Genomic DNA, 20,011 nt, shown 5'->3' with positions numbered 1-20,011 from the left:
CCCCCTAACTATATAATCCATCCCCCCCCCCCCCCGTTATATATAGTCTGCAAGTATAGTCATTCAACTACTAACAGTGATCAACCTTAGGGAATAGGAATGGGGATATGAAAAGAGGGGCATTTAACTTTTTCACTTCTATAAGCCTAAATACTTCTAATTTATTTAAAAGATAATGGGCATTCATTACATTTGTAAATCTGAAAAATGCAAAAAGTGGTTTTTTAAACCACTTGATTCCATGAGATATCTAAGTGCCTGAAATATTAAAAGAGCAAACGTATTTATATAACATGAGCTATGCCTCTCAAATGATTCCGGCACTGTGCAGAGCTGCATCGAATAATCACGGTCCAGAATCCAGAAACATATTACAAAGTAGTCCCAACTTTTACTTGCATGGGCTCAAAGAACATTAGCCCCTTCTCCACTATCCTGTAGCTCCTCTCTTGAGACTTTCTCATTCTAAACGTCTAAATCCTCCTCAGCCACAGTCCTGTCCTCTATTTTTTATCAGCCTTCCTCAGTTCCTTTAAATAGATATCCTTGCAAGACTCAATTTTTCTCTAGCAATCGGTCACACTCTGCGTTTTAAAAGATCCAAGAACCAGGCTGGTGAAGACTTTTCTTCAATTGGGGGAAGGGAAAAGGTGAGGAACAGTTTAGTCTATTCACATATTGCAAGCATTGATTTCTCCAAATTTAGAACTGTCATTCTGTTAACTAATAATTGGGTCATGTGTATTATGGTTTATCTCAGGTTGTATTATTATTATCTCAGATTGTATTCGGGTAGGGAATTACTGTCACTATTTTTATTCCTTACAGTACTTCTTTAATTTATTGTTTGGTCCATTGATGTAAAAAAGATACCTAGGGGAATCCTCGGCACCAGGGCCCCGGGGCTGCGGTTGGGGGAGGGATGGTCCTCAGTTTGTCAAAGTGTAGCTTAAGTTGCTCATTTCCAGGCTCACTTCCAAATAGTCTAATTAAGGTTTATGCATTTCTTACAAGTCATATGCCTTCTTTACAGGTCGGAACATTCTTAGAAATCCTGAGGATTCAGAACTGCACTGCCTCAGACACCCGACCCTCATATAATCCTCTGAGCTCTTTTAGTTGGATGTTAGTATTCGACTTCGAACTAGAGAACCCTGTCTATAATCACTTCATCTGTTTGGGCACCTTCCTAGCGGCCCGTTTCCTTGTCTGCAAAGCGGGGATAGTCGTGTGTGCCTCACAGGACGTTATGTGGGGACATGTTGTGGCCATATAGCCCTGTTAAAACCTTCTGTCTGGAGAAATCACCCAGGCTTGGTTCCTGCCCTGCTCATGTGGAAGAGGCCCTTTTGTCCCCAAATGACATAATGAGGAAGGATTTCAACTTCGAAGATGTTTGCTCAGAAACGACAGAACGATAAAAACAGAGTTGAATAAGTCTGGCCAGCAGCTACATCTTTTCTCTCCAACAGATAATACTGCGTACGGTCCACTGTCTCTGGCACCTCAAGCTTTAACTTTGGGGAAACAATGAATTCTGCGCCCAGGCCTTCAGGCGAGTCAAAAAACCCGAAGTGGTTATGCTTGTTTGGAGGCCTGCGAGGCACGAGGAGACGGAGAAAGGTGAATCGAGCTGCTCTCTGACTCACAACCGGCTCGCCCTCCGTACCTAACACAGCTAACTGTTACCGTCGCCATTTTGCAGGGTGGGCTGCGCAGTCTCCTCTAGCAAGGCCCGCGCGCCTGAGCCGGAGAGGACGTGGAAGGCTAGAAGGCGGGGAACGCGCGCTACCGGAGGTAAGCACGCGTGCGCACAGGCGGCGGCTGCGGCGGAGGGGTGGGGCCGGGGTACGAGTGCGCGTGCTCGGTGGGAGCCCGCGAAGTACCTGGAGGAGGTGGGGGACGAGGTAGAAAGGAGTGAGGTTGAAGAGCGCTTGCGCGAGAGGGCGACCGTGCGGGGAGGGGGGCTCCGGAGCACAGGCGCCGAGACGGGACTTAAGGAGCTCTCGCGAGATCTCCAGGTTGCTATATATGTGCGCAGGGAGCCCGCGTCCTTTCCCTGGTCTGATTCCGTCCTGCGTGACTGTTCCTTCGAACGGTAGTCTTTTATCTCCGTCCACTTTCTCTCCCACCGAAGTGCGTGCCACCAACCCATGGAAGATTCGATGGACATGGACATGAGCCCCCTGAGGCCCCAGAACTATCTTTTCGGTAACTGCTGGGGGGTTGGAGCGAGGCCGAGCGGGGCCTGCAGGCTTTGGTGGGGGGGCGGGATCCCACTGAGGCCTGGGTTAGCGAGGAAAGCTAAGCAGGCTGGAGGCCTGAGGGAGTGGGAAGCGAGCAGACGGGGTCCTGCCGCCTACAGGATGGGGACCCAGGAGGGGCGAGCCGGAAGCACGGAGGGGGGTGGGAAGGAGGGGCGGCCTGAAGGCTGAGGCGTCAGCGGTCCGAGGCCCAGGGCCTGAGGTAACGTGGAACCGACCGGCTGAGGGTTCGGCCGTTACGCGGGGCCCATGGTGGAGCTCCGGGCACAATTATTTTCTGGGGTTTTGTGAGTTGGTAGGCGTCTCATTCCGGGCGGGTGCCTGAGGCTGAGCTCCGCGTTGATGGTGTAGGAGGTTTTGTGGGTTCGTGGTGTGAGGCGGCTTGGGCCTCCTTTCTGGACGAGAGGAACAATTGAGCATGGCGTTGTCCTCAGGCCTCAGGGTCAGGAGCTCTCGACCGAGCTTCGGCCCCGGTGCCTCGGCTGGTTGCTGGGGGCAAGGGAGGTGCGGTGCGGCCCGGCCCGGCCCGGCGTGAGGAGGCCGCGACCGCTGGGGAGCACGTGGTTGCCACGTGGTTGGGGGAAGGAGGGGGGTGTGGGCGCTGCATCCGGGGCTCACTGGTGTCTTGTCACCCCCGAGCCTGGGGTCCTGGGGCTTGATTGAGGCTGGTGGGCCGGAAATGTTAGGTGAAGTGGTTGGTAGCTCCAGGACTCTTGGAAGTCTTTTGTTCGGTGCTTAACATCTATGCTGGTAGTTCTCATTTAGAGAATCCTCTTTCTGTTTCACCGCGTCCACCTCGCAGAGGAGGTACTGCCGCTCAGAGAACCGAAGTGGCTTAACGAAGGTTGCACTTGTAGGGAGAGACTACATCTAACCCCATGACCCTTGCCTCCAGATCTGATGCATTACAAATGATTTGGGGTGGGGGGTGGCTAGGGAGGGAGACTGGCGGAGGCAGCCTTCTGTTAAAACTTGTAATTCTATGCCAGGGTTTTGGGATTTCCCCCTCGAGCACACCAAGTACCATACTAAGGGGCCTTCGTTGGTTTTCAGTCTCACTAAACTGAATTGTTGAAGCCTTTGTGTCAGGCTTTAATTTAAAGTAAGTGCAAATCCTGCCCCAAATTAATTTTGTTTCCTTATATACTATGCTGAGATTTGTTAATTGATTAGTAACAGTTAAGCATCTATTCCAGTAACTATTAGGTGACAACTAAATGGGACTATTTAAATTAAATAAAGTTTAATTCTGATGGTATTTAAGACAATTTGCTTTTTCATGAATGGTAGTAGTAACATGCACTATGCATTAAGGCTTTTATTTCTAGCATTTTGAAAAGCTGGCGTTTCTGATCAGTTTACATCAAAATTTATATCAGAATTTTTGTGTTAACTCTTGCTATTGGAAGTATCCCTAGGATATTTCTATTGTCTTAAACATAATTTCTGAACAGAATTTAATGTACATCATTTCTGTTACTTCGAAGATGGAATGTTGACCCCTGTAATGAGTTTTAGTTCTTTTACATTTGTAGTTTTTCTGTTGTAAATGCAAGCTATTGATGTAGGTGTTTGTGTAACCATTGTCATTTCTAAATTTGGCACCTGGGAGTTTTGGTAGGTAATTCAACTTTAAAATAGTGGGATTTTATCAACATTGTATGTTAGGGTTGGTTTCAGTTCTAGGTTTACTAAATTTTTGATTCTGTTTCTACATGAGAATAGTAGTGTAGTTGAGCATAAAATAATGTAGTGGGAAGTGGAATTTATAAAGCTCTGTATGGATGTTATTTGATGTTTATATTTTGTGTTCAAGAAATCCAGGAAGAGGTACTTCTGCCTTGCCTTTTGGTAGCTAGAATAGTAAAAATTAGTTCGCAAGTTAACTTTTTGGTTACACACTGAATTTTTAGTGTTATTTTTCTCCTTGTTATAGTTGAATTTTTTCTTCATTTACAGGTTGTGAACTAAAGGCCGACAAAGATTATCACTTTAAGGTGGATAATGATGAAAATGAGCACCAGTTATCTTTAAGAACGGTACTTAAACTTTTCAAAATAAACTACTTAACATTTCTTGATTTCAGTCTCTTAGTTCCTATTCGTGTGGATTAATACTTATTTTACAGCAGTATTTTTCTTTCCTTATTTATGTTCTTCGCTTCTACAGTTGTATTAAAATGCCCTTCAGGGTAGTGATAAATATAAATCTTATTTGTTCTCCACAGACACTAGCCTATAGCCTACTACTTAACTTCTAGGTGGCCAGTAAAAGGTGGTTTGTACTTAGGCGTGGGTGATGACATAAACATCTTTGTCATCAAATGCATTTTTATGTAATTGTTAAGATTTACCAAATATGAGAAATTGTCAAAGTCACATAAAACTTGAAAACAACATTGTGCTCAAGTCAGTTTCCCATCAGTGGTAATAATGAAAGGTTTATAATTGTTCTGATTTTTTAAAACAACTGGTTGGGGGGGTTGTAAAATGGTGGAAACTTAAGTTGAAGTACTGTTCTTCTATTCACAGGTCAGTTTAGGGGCTGGTGCAAAGGATGAATTGCACATTGTCGAAGCAGAGGCAATGAATTATGAAGGCAGTCCAATTAAAGTAACACTGGCAACTTTGAAAATGTCTGTGCAGCCAACGGTAAGGGCACATTTACACTTTGGATTTTATGTCAAATTCTAATTCTGTTGCCTTAAGGTGAGTGTCATTTAGGTTACAGGGAGATTGGGGAATTTGGTTTGGTTTTTTCCTAGTAGTCACAGCTGCATATTCTGTCACTGGTGTTGACTGATCATCGTGGTGGTAGCTGCTTGTTTATTAGAGGTGGAAAAAACAGGTTCACTGATTTGTTCATTTGGCTTATGGGTTTGCTTGTTCAGAAACATTTTTAAGTTATGAACAGATTTTATACCTAACATGTAACCATTTTTTTCCCCCACAATATTTAGTGATTTATAATTTCTTCTTTTTAGGTTTCCCTTGGGGGCTTTGAAATAACACCACCTGTGGTCTTACGGTTGAAGTGTGGTTCAGGGCCTGTGCATATTAGCGGACAGCACTTAGTAGGTATGTTATTTTTATGTTATGATGCTTATTTTTAATGCAGTTACTTTGTTCCCAATTTGGACTTTATAAAGTATGCTTAGTTCTAGTACGGCTGTCTGTAATAGGTTCAAGTGGGAATCTAGGGGCTTCCCTGGTGGCGCAGTGGTTGAGAGTCCGCCTGCCGATGCAGGAGACACGGGTTCGTGCCCCGGTCAGGGAAGATCCCACATGCTGTGGAGCGGCTAGGCCCATGAGCCTGCGTGTCCGGAGCCTGTGCTCTGCAATGGGAGAGGCCACAACAGTGAGAGGCCCGCATACCACCAAAAAAAAAAAAAAAAGAGAGAGAGAGAGAATCTAGTAATTTATAACTAGAAAAGCCTGGTGTTTTGCATGTAAAACCTAGTAATGAGTATTAGTCCACCAAATTCCTTTTAAAAAATTTTGTTCCTTTTTTTTTTTTTATTTTTACTGTTTTTCTAATAGAACCTGAGTTTTAAAATACTCATTACTGTGTCTTATCAGTGCCCTTTTTTCTGAGTTCTTGCTGTTGGTTGAATTTTAATAGTGGCTAATAAAGAATTTTATTTTAGCTGTGGAGGAAGATGCAGAGTCAGAAGATGAAGAGGAGGAGGATGTGAAGCTCCTAAGTATATCTGGAAAGCGTTCTGCCCCTGGAAGTGGTAGCAAGGTTCCACAGGTACAGATGCAATTTACTATACATAATTTATTCTGGCCTTTAGTTTGGTAGTTTGGATTAGTACTTACTTACGAGTGTGTGTCCAATTATTTTTTTAAGAAAAAAGTAAAACTTGCTGCTGATGAAGATGAAGATGATGATGATGACGACGACGATGATGATGAAGAGTAAGTAGTATGCCCTTAGAAACCTGACATTGTTGTATGGGGGGTTATGAAAATGATTTACCAAAATCATGATTAGCGGTTGTCAGTTTGTGTTAAATGAGCTGAGTTAAAGGATGGAATATGCAGCACTTCCCAGATGTATTTGACTAGGTGCCTTTTTTCTGAGGAAGGTTTAGTGGACACATTACTGTATGCTAAGTCTGGTGTATTTTACGCTGAACAGTTTATAATAAATGGGTTGGGCATAAAGAGAATCTGAATAGTTCCAGCTATATTCATTTTGTAAGTTGTCACTTGAGGATTTTTTTTCCCCACAAAGGATTTTGGTATATGGTTGTCCTGGTCCTTATGAGAAAATCAGATTCTAAAAGAGAATAGGATTTTGCTGGAGAACTTAAAATTTGGTTGTAAACAAGATTTGATATGTTTGTTAAACTAGGTCAGACTATGGTAAAGTTACAAACACGCTATGGAATAAAATGCTCCTCATAATTAGTCTTTCCTATATGCAGCCATATCAGAAATTTATTAATATTGAATTTTTAATTGCTTGTCAGCTTTGTTCTTGAGTTCTCAGGTTGGTCCAATATATATTTACCGAAAACAATTGAAATGGAATCTAAGACTCTGAGAGAACATGCACTAATCTGATAATCAGATCTGCAAAGTAGGTTTTCAGTGACCTCAACTAGCCAAGCTGGTAGCCCTTTAAAAAGGCCTTTGAGCATGACAGTAGAAGCAGAAAATAGGAAAGAGTTGAATGCTTAAAAAATTCAGGGGGCTTCCCTGGTGGCACAGTGGTTGGGAGTCCACCTGCCAATGCAGGGGACACGGGTTCGTGCCCCCGTCTGGGAGGATCCCACATGCCGCGGAGTGGCTGGGCCCGTGAGCCATGGCCGCTGAGCCTGAGCGTCTAGAGCCTATGCTCCGCAAAGGGAGAGGCCACAACAGTGAGAGGCCCGCATACCACAAACACACACACAGAATTCAAAATTACCTGCATGTTAAACTTATAAACAAACTCAATATAGTTGGTGTTTGTTATTACTTGACTATGCCTGAGCTTTGGAAGATTTCCTGTCTTTAAAATGGGGATAATTCCTGATGTAACTACAGTGTAAATAGTTTACGTTCTTGTCTTCCATGTCTTCTCTAAGCTGTCTTTTAAGTTAGGTGGTGAGGGAGGAATGAAAAATGTAGATGGTGACAAGGTCCAAATCGGTAAGTTTTCATAAAAGGGAAAAAAGGGTAGTCAGATACATGTATAAGTAGAGGCAGTTAATGGATCCCTTGAGGATAACAAGTCTTAGAAGATTCCATTGGTTAGGGGGCAATGAAAACGTTAAGAGGAGCCCCAAGGTTTGTTAGTTAAAAGTAGTTATTATGTGGAAATTGTAAGCCATAATCCAAGAAGGCTTGGAACCCACAAAATAAAAGGCAGATCAGTTGGTTCTGTTCTGGGGATGGAAGGGGTATGGTATGGGGTTGGTTGACTGCTGTTGATGTAAGCAAGAAAAGCTGAAGACCATGTAGTACATTAAAAGTTAGTATGACCAACACAACATTGTTAATCAACTGTACTCCAATATAAAATAAAAAGTTAAAAAAAAAAGTTAGTATGGCTTACAGATACATCCTGGGTGGATTATTCTGGGTGGCCAGGGAACTATAAGGGGTGACTTAGGAGGACAGTTTTTAGGGGGCCCTGAAAATGTTAGGCGTTCAAGCATGGCTGGCATGGGGCCCCCGTGGGGCCAGAGTGGCCATTCCCCAAGTGGCTCATGGTTATGGCTGGGTCCTGGGGCAGCATGGGCTGTGCTTCCTTACAAGTTCAGTGTTGTTTCCACAGGGGCCAGATCAGGTGAGGGGGTGGTGGAGAGTGTTCCTTGTTTTTCATTGAGGTGGCAATGGGATTTGCCTAGGTGCCACCCAGGAAAATATCTGTTACTTAAAAAAAACAAAGGGTGGTTCTCCATAAACACCCTTTTCCCCTATTTTATTAGGGAATATCCTAATAAAACTGCTTACAGTAGTGGTTTTATAGAAACCATTGTCATCTTTTTTTTAGTGTGGGGTAGCCCATGCAGGTATTGGGTGCTAGGGCCAAAATTGACAAATCACTGTTAAAAATTACTTAAAAGACGTTATATGCCTTTAAATGTATACTACATGGTATTTTATCTAGTTAACATAGCAGATTTTTTACCCCTGTATTGGAAAGAAGTGTTTCTTTGGTTGCACATGGGTGAAGTTACTCCTGTTTTTTATTTAGACTATGTAGTGTGGAAGAGAAACCATTTTGGCCAGTATATAATGTTTGGTTTGTGAAGTAATTACAATTTAAACCAATTCCACCATTTGCTGATTCGTACTTATTCGTGGACTTCTCCAGTGATTGGATTTTTTCCCCCCAGTTCCTCCATTTAGAGTGTACAGTTTGGTGCTTTATAGTGTATATGCACAGTTGTGCAGCCAATTTCAGAACATTTCATCACCTCAGAAAGAAACTATGCTGTAACCCCTCATCTTCCCCAGCTCTAGTCAACCACTAATGTACTTTTTGTATTTTATAGATTTGCCTGTTCTGGATATTTCATATAAATGGAATCATACAATATGTGCTCTTTTGTGGCTGGTTTGTTTAACTTATCACAATGTTTTTTTTTTTTTTTTTTGCGGTACGAGGGCCTCTCACTGTTGTGGCCTCTCCCGTTGCAGAGCACAGGCTCCGGATGTGCAGGCTCAGTGGCCATGGCTCACGGGCCCAGCCGCTCCGCGGCATGTGGGATCTTCCCGGACTGGGGCACGAACCCGTGTCCCCTGCATCGGCAGGCGGACTCTCAACCACTGTGCCACCAGGGAAGCCCTATCACAGTGTTTAAGATTCATCCTTGTAGCGTGTAGCAGTACTTTTACTCGTTTTGTATTATTGAACTGTAAGAACTTTTTATATATTTTGGAAACAAATCCCTTATCAGGTAGAATTTACAAACATTTTCTCCCATTCCATGGGTTGTCTTTATACTCTGTTGGTGGTCCTTTACAGAAAAACTTAAATTTCATAAAGTTTGGTTTATTTCTTTTATTGTTTTCGGTGTCAGACCTAAGAAACCATTGCCAAATCTTCAAAAAGTTTTATAGTTTCAGCTCTTACCTTTTATCTGTTTTGAATTGATTTTTGTATCTATTGTGAGGTAGGAGGCAGTTTTATTTTTTTTTTTGATTGTGGATATCCAGTAGTCCCAGCACCATTTGTGAAAGACTTTTCCCCATTGAATGGTCTTTGCCCCCTTTTTGAAAATAGTTACCATAAATGTATATTTACTTTTGGACTCTTCAGTTCCATGTCTATCCTTCCGCCGGTGAAACATTATTCTGATTTCTGTTGCTTTGTACTTTTTATAGATTTTAGTTTGTAATTACTTAATGTGAATGCTTCACCTTTGTTCTTTTTCAAGATTGATTTTGGCTACTTTGGGTTCCTAGAGTTTCAGTGTGAGTTTTAGGATCAGTTTCTATGGAGATACCAGCTAGGATTCTTTTAGGGGTTGTGTTAAATCTGTAGATTAATTTGGAGAGTTGCCACCTTAATATTTACTGGTCCATGAATTTGGAATGTTTCTATTTATTTTAATTTCTTTAAATAACTTCATTTTCAAAAATTTATTTTCAGTTGTAAACAACATAACACCATATTTCCCATCTTAACTGTTTTTTAAGTGTGCAGTTCAGTAGCGTTAATCATAATCACATTGTTGTGTAACGTCTCAAGCTCATCTAGTTACACTGAAAACCATAACCGTTGAACAAAAAGTCCCCATTTCCACCTCTCCCCTGCCAGCCACCAGTCTACCTTTGTTTTCTATAAAGACTGATTCCTTTAGGTACCTCATATAAGTGGAATCATACAGTATTTGTCTTTTTGTGACTGTTCTTTCACTTAGCATAATGTTCTTAAGGTTCATCCATGTGCTACATTTGAGGATTTCCCTAAGACTGCATATTCCCTGATATATATACGTATGTGACATTTTCCCTACAATTTGTTTATGAACATTTGGGTTGCTGCTTTTTTGGGGACGGGGGGCGGGTTGGCTCACACCGAGCTGCATGCGGGATCTCTTAGTTCCCCAACCAGGGATTGAACCTGTGCCCCGCTGCAGTGGAAGTGCGGAGTCCTGACCACTGGACTGCCAGGGAATTCCCTGGGTTGCTTCTACCACTTGGTAATTGTGAATAATGTTGCATGCAGTGAAAATGAATTTGTGTTCAAGATTGTGCTGTCAGTTCTTTTGTCAACCCACAAAAGTTTGAAAGCTCTTCATGCTTTGAATGACTAAACTTGTAGGTTCATCCACTTCCTGGATAAGCTTTCTAGATTTGTTGAGTGCATTGAATCAGTAATAAGGACTTATTTCATTTGTAGTGATGATGATGATGACTTTGATGATGAGGAAGCTGAAGAAAAAGCTCCAGTAAAGAAAGTAAGTAAGATACGGTCGTATAAGATTATCAGAAATAGCTAATAACAAAATGATGGGAATTTTTGCCATTGGCTTGTTTTGTGGTTATTGAAAATTGTCTTAGGAGAAGATGATCTCATACTTTAAATTTTTCTTGAGTAGGGCTATCCTGGAAACTTTTCTAATAGTGGGGAATTACCTATTTTCTTTATATAGCCTTCTGTCTGTTTGTTAACCCTTTTGTAATCTTTTGTCGAAATGATTGTTTCTCTTAGCCTGACTGCTGCTTTTGCCATGGTTTGGGGCAGTTTTATTTGTACTAATATGTCTGTTATGTAGGGAGGGGCATTGACTAAGATTAATTTGTAATTGCAGTCTGTACGAGATACTCCAGCCAAAAATGCACAAAAATCAAACCAGAATGGAAAAGACTCAAAACCGTCAACACCAAGATCAAAAGTAAGTGGTAACATACAAATACAAGCTCCATTGAAGTAGTTAGGTTCTTCTGTGGAAGAATCTACTTTTAAAAATTTGGTAGGTCTTTGGAGAACGCTTGTAGCTGGTGTCGAAGAGCTAAGATGTGATTATTTTATTGGTAATCACTGTCATATAGTTAGACAGTTGACCCTTGAACAACATAGGTTTAAACTGCATGGGTCCATTTATCACGGTTTTTTTTTTTTTTTGTAAATGCTACAGTACTGCATATCCACGTTTGGTTGAATCTGGATGCAGAGGAACCACAGATGTGGAGGGCCGACAAGTTATACACAGATTTTTGGCCACGTGGAGGGCTGGCGTCACCTGTTGACATTCAAGGGTCAACTGTATATTGCCGTGGCTTTCTAATGGGGGAGAAAGCCGACAGAAAGATTTTTATTGTGGTACAAACAGTTGTGTCATATAAGGGTTCTTGCTTGTTGAAAGGTATGTTTATCGCATAGTGCAGTTTCTGGTGCTGGCTGCATGTTGGGAGATTATCATTTAAATGCTATGGAATGGGCCCCAGGCATCAAGCTGCGTTAACTTTGTTGCTTCATTCTTGGGGACCTTCTGGTTTCTTTTTTTGATAATATACTTTAAGTGTAGAACTGACCTTGTGTTGAATATAAATGCAGGCTCAAACTATTTCCTATTCCTTTCTTAAGCAATAATTTAAAAATAATTGTTGAGACACGAATTCATTTAACTCAATTCTGGTGTATACTTGTTTTTACAAAGGACTGTAAGAATTTTGTTGAGAAAATCCAGGTAGAGTGGGTCTTAAGAGTTCTTACGATGTTAAAATTCGCCTTTTTTCCCAGGGTCAAGAATCCTTCAAAAAACAGGAAAAAACTCCTAAAACACCGAAAGGACCTAGCTCTGTAGAAGACATTAAAGCAAAAATGCAAGCAAGTATAGAAAAAGTGAGTAAAATTGTCTTCCTTAAAGGAACTAAATTGGTAATTTTACCTTTCTGGGGTTTAGAACAGGACTGTTCCTCATTTTTTACAGTTAATATACTTGCCCTTGTGTGAAATTATCTCAAAAATGAATTACTAGTTACTTACATTAATTTATAGTCTCTGTTGATTTTTTTGCATATTTGAAGTGACATATGCTTTATTTTCCATATAAAAGGAATACAAGTAAGTTGATTGTAAGATATATTCTTACCTTAGATGTTAAAATGAGAGCATTTCCCTTCACCTGTTCTGGTCATGAGATGCCACAGTACCAGCAGAGGGCGTTTGAGTCTTCTAAAATTGCAAACAGCTGGAAAAGTAGTCTTTGGCCGCTTGGTGTTGTAGTTTTTAAAAAAATTACTCGTGTTTGACTGTAGTCAGAAACATTCTCCAACAAATTGAGTCATTTCTATTTGCCATTTGCACCAAGATGTCACCAGGCAATACGTGTGATAATATCTTGAATTTTTGAGTGACTAACGTGTTTACATTTAGTCTCCTTTTGTCTTAGTGGAAATGTGTGAAAAGAGGATTAGCTTTTGTCCTACTTGCCTTGCTTGATTTGGGGTGGGGGGGATGCACTTAGTAAACTTCAGTGAACTCTGGAGTATGGAGTAATTGGTTTTAATGCCTTGAAACACATTTGAGAGAAACTTTAAAATTCTGTGAATATTCTCAGACCCCAATTATTGAGAATAAATGCGGGATGGTGAGGAAAAGTTACTGACTCCCTTTCCCTATGTTTTTTCTGTGCTCTCTAGGTTCTACATGGCTTCGTAGATTTCCTTTCATTGTGCAGTTATGAGTCAGTTGGAAAACTAACATTTTAGAACCAGAATGTATTTCTTGATTTTGCTTTAGTACTACTGTAAACCTTTTAGCCTTCCTGGTATCGCTGCTTTATTTTTATCCCTTGCATACCGTTCTAAAATGACATTTTAGATACCCCTCCCCCTAATTTTAATATGGTCCTATCTCCTTGGTTTAATTGCAGGCACATTGAACAATCCTGGGCACTACTGGTAAATTAAGCCCAAAGATGGGGAGAGAGGAAAAGGAGAGACAAATATAGTCCAAACTGAGTATCATCAACAATCCAGACTGAAGTCTTCTATTTTAACTCAATCCCCTTTCCTGATTTGCCACCCACCCATGCCCCCCTTCCAGGCTGGAAGCAATCTCTTGATCTCCTAAAACACTTTCTTTTGACTGCTGTGATCCAGTGAACCTTATACTTTGCTTTCTATTACTTGTGCATTTGCCTCACCTCTTTGACCATATTTTAATCACCTTTGTATCTCCCTAGCTGCTCAATAAATATTTGAATCAAATAAGAATGTATGTGACAATAATTTAAAAGTGTAAATTATAGTGAGGTTTATTTTCTAGGTGATGAGGCAGTTAAGTATCTTACACCATACCTGAAGCCTTCTTGATCTTTTTAAAATGCACAGAAGATTCAGGTTACATGGAAAATCAAAATTTAGTTATCAGAATAGGAAACAAAAGTGAAAAAATTAGTGCGTTAAGGTAATTCCAGAGCAGAGATAAGTATAAACATTTCAAGATTTTTTTTTTTTTTTTTTTTTCTGTACGCGGGCCTCTCACTGCTGTGGCCTCTCCCGCTGCGGAGCACAGGCTCCGGACGCGCAGGCCCAGCGGCCATGGCTCACGGGCCCAGCCGCTCCGCGGCACGTGGGATCCTCCCGGACCAGGGAACGAACCCGTGTCCCCTGCATCGGCAGGCGGACTCCCAACCACTGCGCCACCAGGGAAGCCCCAACATTTCAAGATTTTTGAAAATATTTGGTGACATATACTTTGAAAATAATTTGGTGTTACTACTATTGTGCTTTCTTCCCTGTGTCCATAATTGAAAGGAATGGCGAAGTTTAGAGTTTAGTGAAATGTATTTGGTCCTGGGTGGTAGAGGATGGTGATAAAGCCGACTTGTTAGATAAATACAGTAGGCAGTCAAGCTGATGGTTGAGTTCCTGAAGAATCACAAGCATAGCTTATACTTCGTGTTTTTAGAGTGGCTGGGTGGGGGCAGGGAATTTGAAACTTGGACAAACCTTATTCAGTATGAGAGTGCTTGTGGAAGACCTAGGTCCTAATACGTTATACAAACATGTCTTTCTAGGCCTAAAAAAGGATTTATTCAGTATTAAAATGAAGGAGTTGAAGAGACAAGGAATGAATCACAATGATCCATATAATAAACAGCACTCAAATTTTTGAGGAATTTCTAACAATCTCCCTCAAAAACAATGTTTCTATACTTACCCTTAATAATGCTTTTGTCTCAATAGGGTGGTTCCCTTCCCAAAGTGGAAGCCAAATTCATCAATTATGTGAAGAATTGTTTCCGGATGACTGACCAGGAGGTAACTGAACTTTGTTGGAGACATGATCAAATCCAAAAATTTTATTGTGACTTATTATGGCTATTTGTTTAGTCTCTTTAGGTGTTGGCTTCTTTTAAAATGTTCCTAACCACAGACAATACTTCACATTAAATACATGGAAACTCTTAAGAATTTAGTTGGCAGAGACTGAGGAGATAACTTTTTTAGTACATTTTTCCCAGCTTTTATATAGTTGGTAAATTATCTCTTGGTTACTGAACTCAGTTTTGCTTTTGGTACTATGTTGGCTAAGGAAATGAGCTGCGGTTTTCCTTGCTGCTCCATTTGGCTACTTGGGTCAGTCTGTTCTTTGCTTTCTTGTGAGTTGGCAGAGATGATTTTCTCCATAGATGTTATGAGAAGCACATTTTGCTGAAATCAACCGAAGTGTAAAATCAGTTGAGTTAGATCTTGTATTTCTTAATGTGAAGAAGGTATTTTGTCAATAGAAGAAAATTTTTATTTTCTAAATAAATATTCTATTTATTCTAAAAATAAATTTATTTTTAGTGTCTTATTTATAGTTGCTGACTCGTAGATTGTAAAGGAAAATGTAAAAGCAGTTACACAGGGTTGCTAGGCATCATGTACATACAGGACATATTCTGTGTTTAATGGTTTTTGTCAGCGCTCCCTAAGTCTCCTGTATTCAGGTTTCTTCAATAAATTAAATTTGTTATTTAGAGATCTTTTTCTACCACAGTATTTAGTACTTAAATCACTTAAAATGGCAGCACTATTTTTCTCAGTTTGAAACCCTTTCGGTGGTTTAATACTCTTTACTTGTTTATTGTGAATTCAGCCTTCCTTGTTGTGGTCACGAGATGACCAGTTTCAATCTTTTCGATTCTTTTCGTTGCTATTCTGTTTTTGTGTATATTTGAATCCCAAAAAGCCAGTGTAAATTATGTGAATTTTCTGCGGACATTTAGTAAACATAAAAGTCCTTTTAAAACTATGCAGTGTGTAATTGTCAATTCAGTATTGAAAGTGGTAGAAAGTGGGATATATAAACCATCATCTATAACAGGTAAGCATAAGAGATATATAATTTTTTCAGCTAATACCAAAGGAAGTGGTAAAATAAAATTTTTGATTAAGAAAAATTCAGGTGAAGATAAAGTAACTAAAGTTGCAAGGGCCTTCCAAACAGCATCACGTCAGTCTTGCAGCTGAAAATGACTGAATTCACTATCAGAAATATTTTCTGACTTAAAAACTGAAAGCTGTTTTCAAGTGCCAGGATGAAATTTCTGCAATAATAAAAAATATATCTCAGTTTACTATTATGAAATTATCAAAACACTGAATATGTCACATTTTTATGGCATAGCTGCAGATGTAAGTAATCACAATGTGTAAAATATCTTCCCATTACTTGTGCAGTTTATCTTCTGCAAAAGAGTTGTTTATGAGGATTTGGCTAATAAAATCCAGATGGAACCTGAGAAATGATAGCAAATTTTTGCAGAAACTCTTGAATTTAAAGAGTTAATGAAAAAAATTGTACTGCCTTTTGTGGAAAGACTACAGATAAAAACCTTGCTGAATGTTTATATAAAGGTGCAAGCAGTATTTACTCGAAGTTGAAGCAAAACATGATGTATTCGAAGGTGTTTTCTGTCCCATTCAATATTCTATATAATACGTAAGTCAAGTAGCATCTGGCTTTTTTTTTTTTTTTACATTAGAGTGTCATGAAAATGTTCTTCAGTATTTGTATTCAACGTAATGATCAGCGAATGACTGATATTTGTTGACATGGTATTCAGTTCTCTTGCATTTGAAATCCAATGGCTGTGTTTAAAAACAGTATTTAAGAAAATCCTATTTATTTGAAGCACTGAAACACTTTGAAGAAAAGGCCCCCAAAGTTCTTTTAAATAATCCATTGAGTGAAACCTGCTTATTTAAATGTCTCTTCAGCAGTAGGACCACGTAAATTAAAAGAAGAGAAAAGTCATTGAAGTTCTCCATTGCTTTAAAAGAACTTGTTGAATCCTTTTGAACAGTTGACAAAAACATCAAGACTGTTTTTTTTTAAGAGGCATTATTCATGAATAGGAAAAGAAACACCAACTTGAAGTAGATAATTAATACTGCACTTACATGATTGTCATTTGAAATGTTTTTTATCACTTGAAGATTTTGGCTCTTTTACATGGATGTTACTAAATACCAGCATGAGAACAAGTAGAATGAATTATATGTTGAAGAGGGATGTAGAAATTGATGAGGGATCTCTTCTTTTTGGTCATTGGACAATATTTTTTAATTTTAATTTTAACTTTTTATTATTTTTTTTTTGCGGTACGCGGGCCTCTCACTGCTGTGATCTCTCCCGTTGTGGAGCACAGGCTCCGGACATGCAGGCTCAGCGGCCATGGCTCACGGGCCCAGCCACTCCACAGCATGTGGGATCTTCCCAGACCGGGGCACGAGCCCGTGTCCCCTGCGTCTGCAGGCGACTCAACCACTGTGCCACCAGGGAAGACCTGGATAATATTTTAAATCATTAGACTTGAAGAATGGAAAAGCAAGTTAGTCATGGAAGATGGTGTTCTGTGTTTCAGCAAACCAGAAGAGCTTGTCTGAGTAGCTAATATGGCAGAACATGTTAAATATATATAGTGTCTCATAATGCTAATGCTAGTATGTGTTCTCATTAATGAAATAATTTGGATGTGACCACTGTATAAACTTAAAATGTAAACAAAATATAAGACTGTAATTAAGAAATCTTATTATGCAAAATAAGGAACTGTTGATCCCACATCATCAGGGAAATATAACTAGAGGTAAAAAAAGATGTAACTTTGGTATATTTATATAGTTATTTCAGATAAGTGTACTTACTTTTATGTGTGCCGTGTACAGGTGCATGTTTTTCTCTAAATCTGGCAGCCTGAAAGCAGATAACATGGAGGCAACATTGGCCTAACTGGTCTTTGTTTCCTTAACTAAATATCTAAGTTGTTAAATGTATATTAGTATAAAAGTGATTTTGTGTACAAAAATCACATGATTTTATGCCTGAATCGAAGTATTTGAAATTAAATTATGCCTAAGTATAAATTTCCTTGAAATCAGTTCTTAATTATCTATAGTGAACCTTTTTGGTGGTAGAATGAAAAATAGATATGTTGAATTGTACAGAGACGTGGTTTAATTTATTGGTGTGTATGAAGTGTTGTGGTTTTTTAACCACATTTCTTTTTTTTTTTCCAGGCTATTCAAGATCTCTGGCAGTGGAGGAAGTCTCTTTAAGAAAATAGTTTAAACAGTTTGTTAAAATTTTCCGTCTTATTTCATTTCTGTAACAGTTGATATCTGGCTGTCCTTTTTATAATGCAGAGTGAGAACTTTCCCTACCGTGTCTGATAAATGTTGTCCAGGTTCCATTGCCAAGAATGTGTTGTCCAAAATGCCTGTTTAGTTTTTAAAGATGGAACTCCACCCTTTGCTTGGTTTTAAGTATGTATGGAATGTTATGATAGGACATAGTAGTAGTGGTGGTCAGACAAATGGAAATGGTGGGGAGACAAAAATATACATGTGAAATAAACTCAGTATTTTAATACAGTAGCACTGTTTCTCTTTCTGTTATCCTCTTTGTACTTTGTCAGAGAAATACGTGTACATAGTAAAAGTGTCAAATAGTATTCCAAAATCTCTAAAATAGTATCCTGCCCTACCCCTCCAAATAGTTCTGCTTCTCAGAGTTAACCAATCTATTTTTCATCAAGAGGGCTTAGTGCTTTTTACCTTACCACCTCTTGATAATAGTTAATTATAATCAAATGTTCATCAGACCTTCTTATCCACCTATCCTAGCCTTCTCACTCCCAAAGAAAATCTGGCATGTTAAATAGCCTGCAGCAGCCTTTCTCAACCTGGGTTCTTTATCTGAACCAGAACACAAAATTATTTCTGTGACTATTTTCTTAATTTATCCAAAATAGTACATATTTGAGATCCATAGGGGAAGTTAATTTATTGCATGTGGTGGTTATGTGAGGACATTCAGGGACTAAACCTTGGGACCCCTTCATCTGTTAGACCAAGATTCAATTGCATGATGGTCAGGGCTAGATTCCTGTTCTGCTTGTTTTGCTGTGGTATATCCTCCAGTAGTTTCCCAATAGATGGGGGAAGTATTCTGATTTTTTTTGCATACCTGAAAACATCTTGATTTTTGACATCAAATTACATGCTGCCTTGTAAGCCGAATCTTTTTCTCTGAATTTTGGGTGTGAGCTGCCTTTGTTGGCCTAGTCTATTCCATTTTTGTGTATTCTTTGTATATGACCGGTTTTTCTGAGAGCTAATTAAGATTGCTTTATTGCTGGTGTTCTGGAATTTTATGTGTCTTGTAGACTTGTTCTTGGGCCCTGGTGGACTGTGGGTCTGTTCTCCAGAGATGCAGTTCTCTGGTCTGGGCCTTTCACTTGGGAGATTTTACCCTTCTACTTAACTCCCATCCATTCTTAGGCCTTCTGTTTGGTTCTCTTGGATGTTTTTCTTCATTCCTTTTTGTTTAAACTTTAGGAGAGAGACTTTATTTTCTGTCTTCAAATTTGTGTTGCTTTTATTTTTTTTAACTTCCAAATGCTCTTGCTTGGTTCTTGGGATGCAGTATGTAGAGTCTGAAGAAACTTTTTCTCATTCCTTGCATTGTTTACTTGTTTCCCTCCCGCACCAGCCTGTTTATTTTATCTTTTATATTGATTAGGAGGGTGGTACTTGTTGACTGGGCTCTAGTTTCAGATATTTTGATGGGGGTCTGCAGATTTTAAGCCTTTCTATTTCTGGGGTGGTTTTCCAGAGTAAACTAGTTTTGGAGGGTGGGGGAAAATACTGGTGCAGTACTGTCTAGTCTAATCTCAAGTTTCCAGGTGTTGGGTTCTTCTACTCATTTACATTGTGGTTTTCTTCACTGATTATTCAGTTTCTTTTCTCCAGGCCATGTCTGTCCTTGTAGCTTATCTCTTAATGTCTTTATTTTAATGGAGGCACAGTAGGAGATGGTAAATATTCAGTGTTCTTTGTTTTTATGTACTTCAGATATAGAAGATCATCTACTTTAAATTGATAGAACAATCCCAAATCACTTAACCATCCTATACATTAATTTGAAAAGTTATTGGTGTTCAAATAATGCAAGTACATTAAAGTTGAGTCATTCCTTCCCTAGATAGTGTTTTTTATTATACTGTGTGATGTAGGAGTGTGGTAATTATTAGTATTAGTCCCTTAACATGTTCAGAAGTAGAAATATACTTGCTGCATAATACTGTCTTAAACAAATAGTAAGTCTGAAATTTTTAATATTTGAGTTGCTTTGTATAGAAGTTAAACCTTAACTTTGGTTTACCTGATGGGCACTTTTATGTGGCAGGAAACCCAAAAGGACTTCTCACCATTCTGAGGGAAAGCAATCGGCCTTACTGGTTGTCCTGTTCCCAGCTCATTAAATAGAGCTAATCAGATCCAGATAGGGCTTCTGTT

At 39.5% G+C, this 20,011-nt stretch overlaps 1 protein-coding gene across 3 annotated transcripts; it reads left to right on the top strand.

Annotated features, from left to right (window-relative positions):
* The first annotated feature begins 2,002 nt into the window (after positions 1–2,002).
* Positions 2,003–18,082, top strand: NPM1 (nucleophosmin 1). 3 transcript variants are annotated; one of them, XM_082837168.1, is made up of 11 exons: positions 2,008–2,211; positions 4,224–4,303; positions 4,796–4,915; positions 5,248–5,341; positions 5,911–6,017; positions 6,117–6,184; positions 10,611–10,668; positions 11,023–11,106; positions 11,955–12,056; positions 14,408–14,482; positions 17,732–18,082. In XM_082837168.1, exons 1-11 carry the CDS (start codon positions 2,154–2,156, stop codon positions 17,768–17,770), a joined length of 885 nt encoding a protein of 294 aa, XP_082693294.1. In that variant the 5' UTR covers positions 2,008–2,153; the 3' UTR covers positions 17,771–18,082. The 3 variants fall into 3 exon arrangements, with proteins under 3 accessions (XP_082693293.1, XP_082693295.1, XP_082693294.1); XM_082837167.1 differs by having other exon boundaries at positions 2,003–2,211; positions 14,408–18,082; XM_082837169.1 differs by lacking the exons at positions 14,408–14,482; positions 17,732–18,082 and adding an exon at positions 13,090–13,647 and having other exon boundaries at positions 2,003–2,211.
* The last annotated feature ends 1,929 nt before the right edge of the window (positions 18,083–20,011 follow it).

Source organism: Leucopleurus acutus (genome assembly GCF_964270905.1).
Source record: "Leucopleurus acutus genome assembly, chromosome: 3".
Taxonomy (NCBI): domain Eukaryota; kingdom Metazoa; phylum Chordata; class Mammalia; order Artiodactyla; family Delphinidae; genus Leucopleurus; species Leucopleurus acutus.
This window is presented reverse-complemented; position numbering and strand designations above follow the sequence as displayed.

What these genes read in the sequence shown, in the direction of transcription:
- NPM1 (XM_082837167.1), top strand. Translation starts at nt 2,154, where the DNA reads ATGGAAGATTCGATGGACATGGACATGAGCCCCCTGAGGCCCCAGAAC. An exon ending in GCCCCAGAACTATCTTTTCG is followed by an intron (nt 2,212 to 4,223) that starts GTAACTGCTGGG and finishes CTTCATTTACAG; the next exon opens with GTTGTGAACTAAAGGCCGAC. An exon ending in ACCAGTTATCTTTAAGAACG is followed by an intron (nt 4,304 to 4,795) that starts GTACTTAAACTT and finishes TTCTATTCACAG; the next exon opens with GTCAGTTTAGGGGCTGGTGC.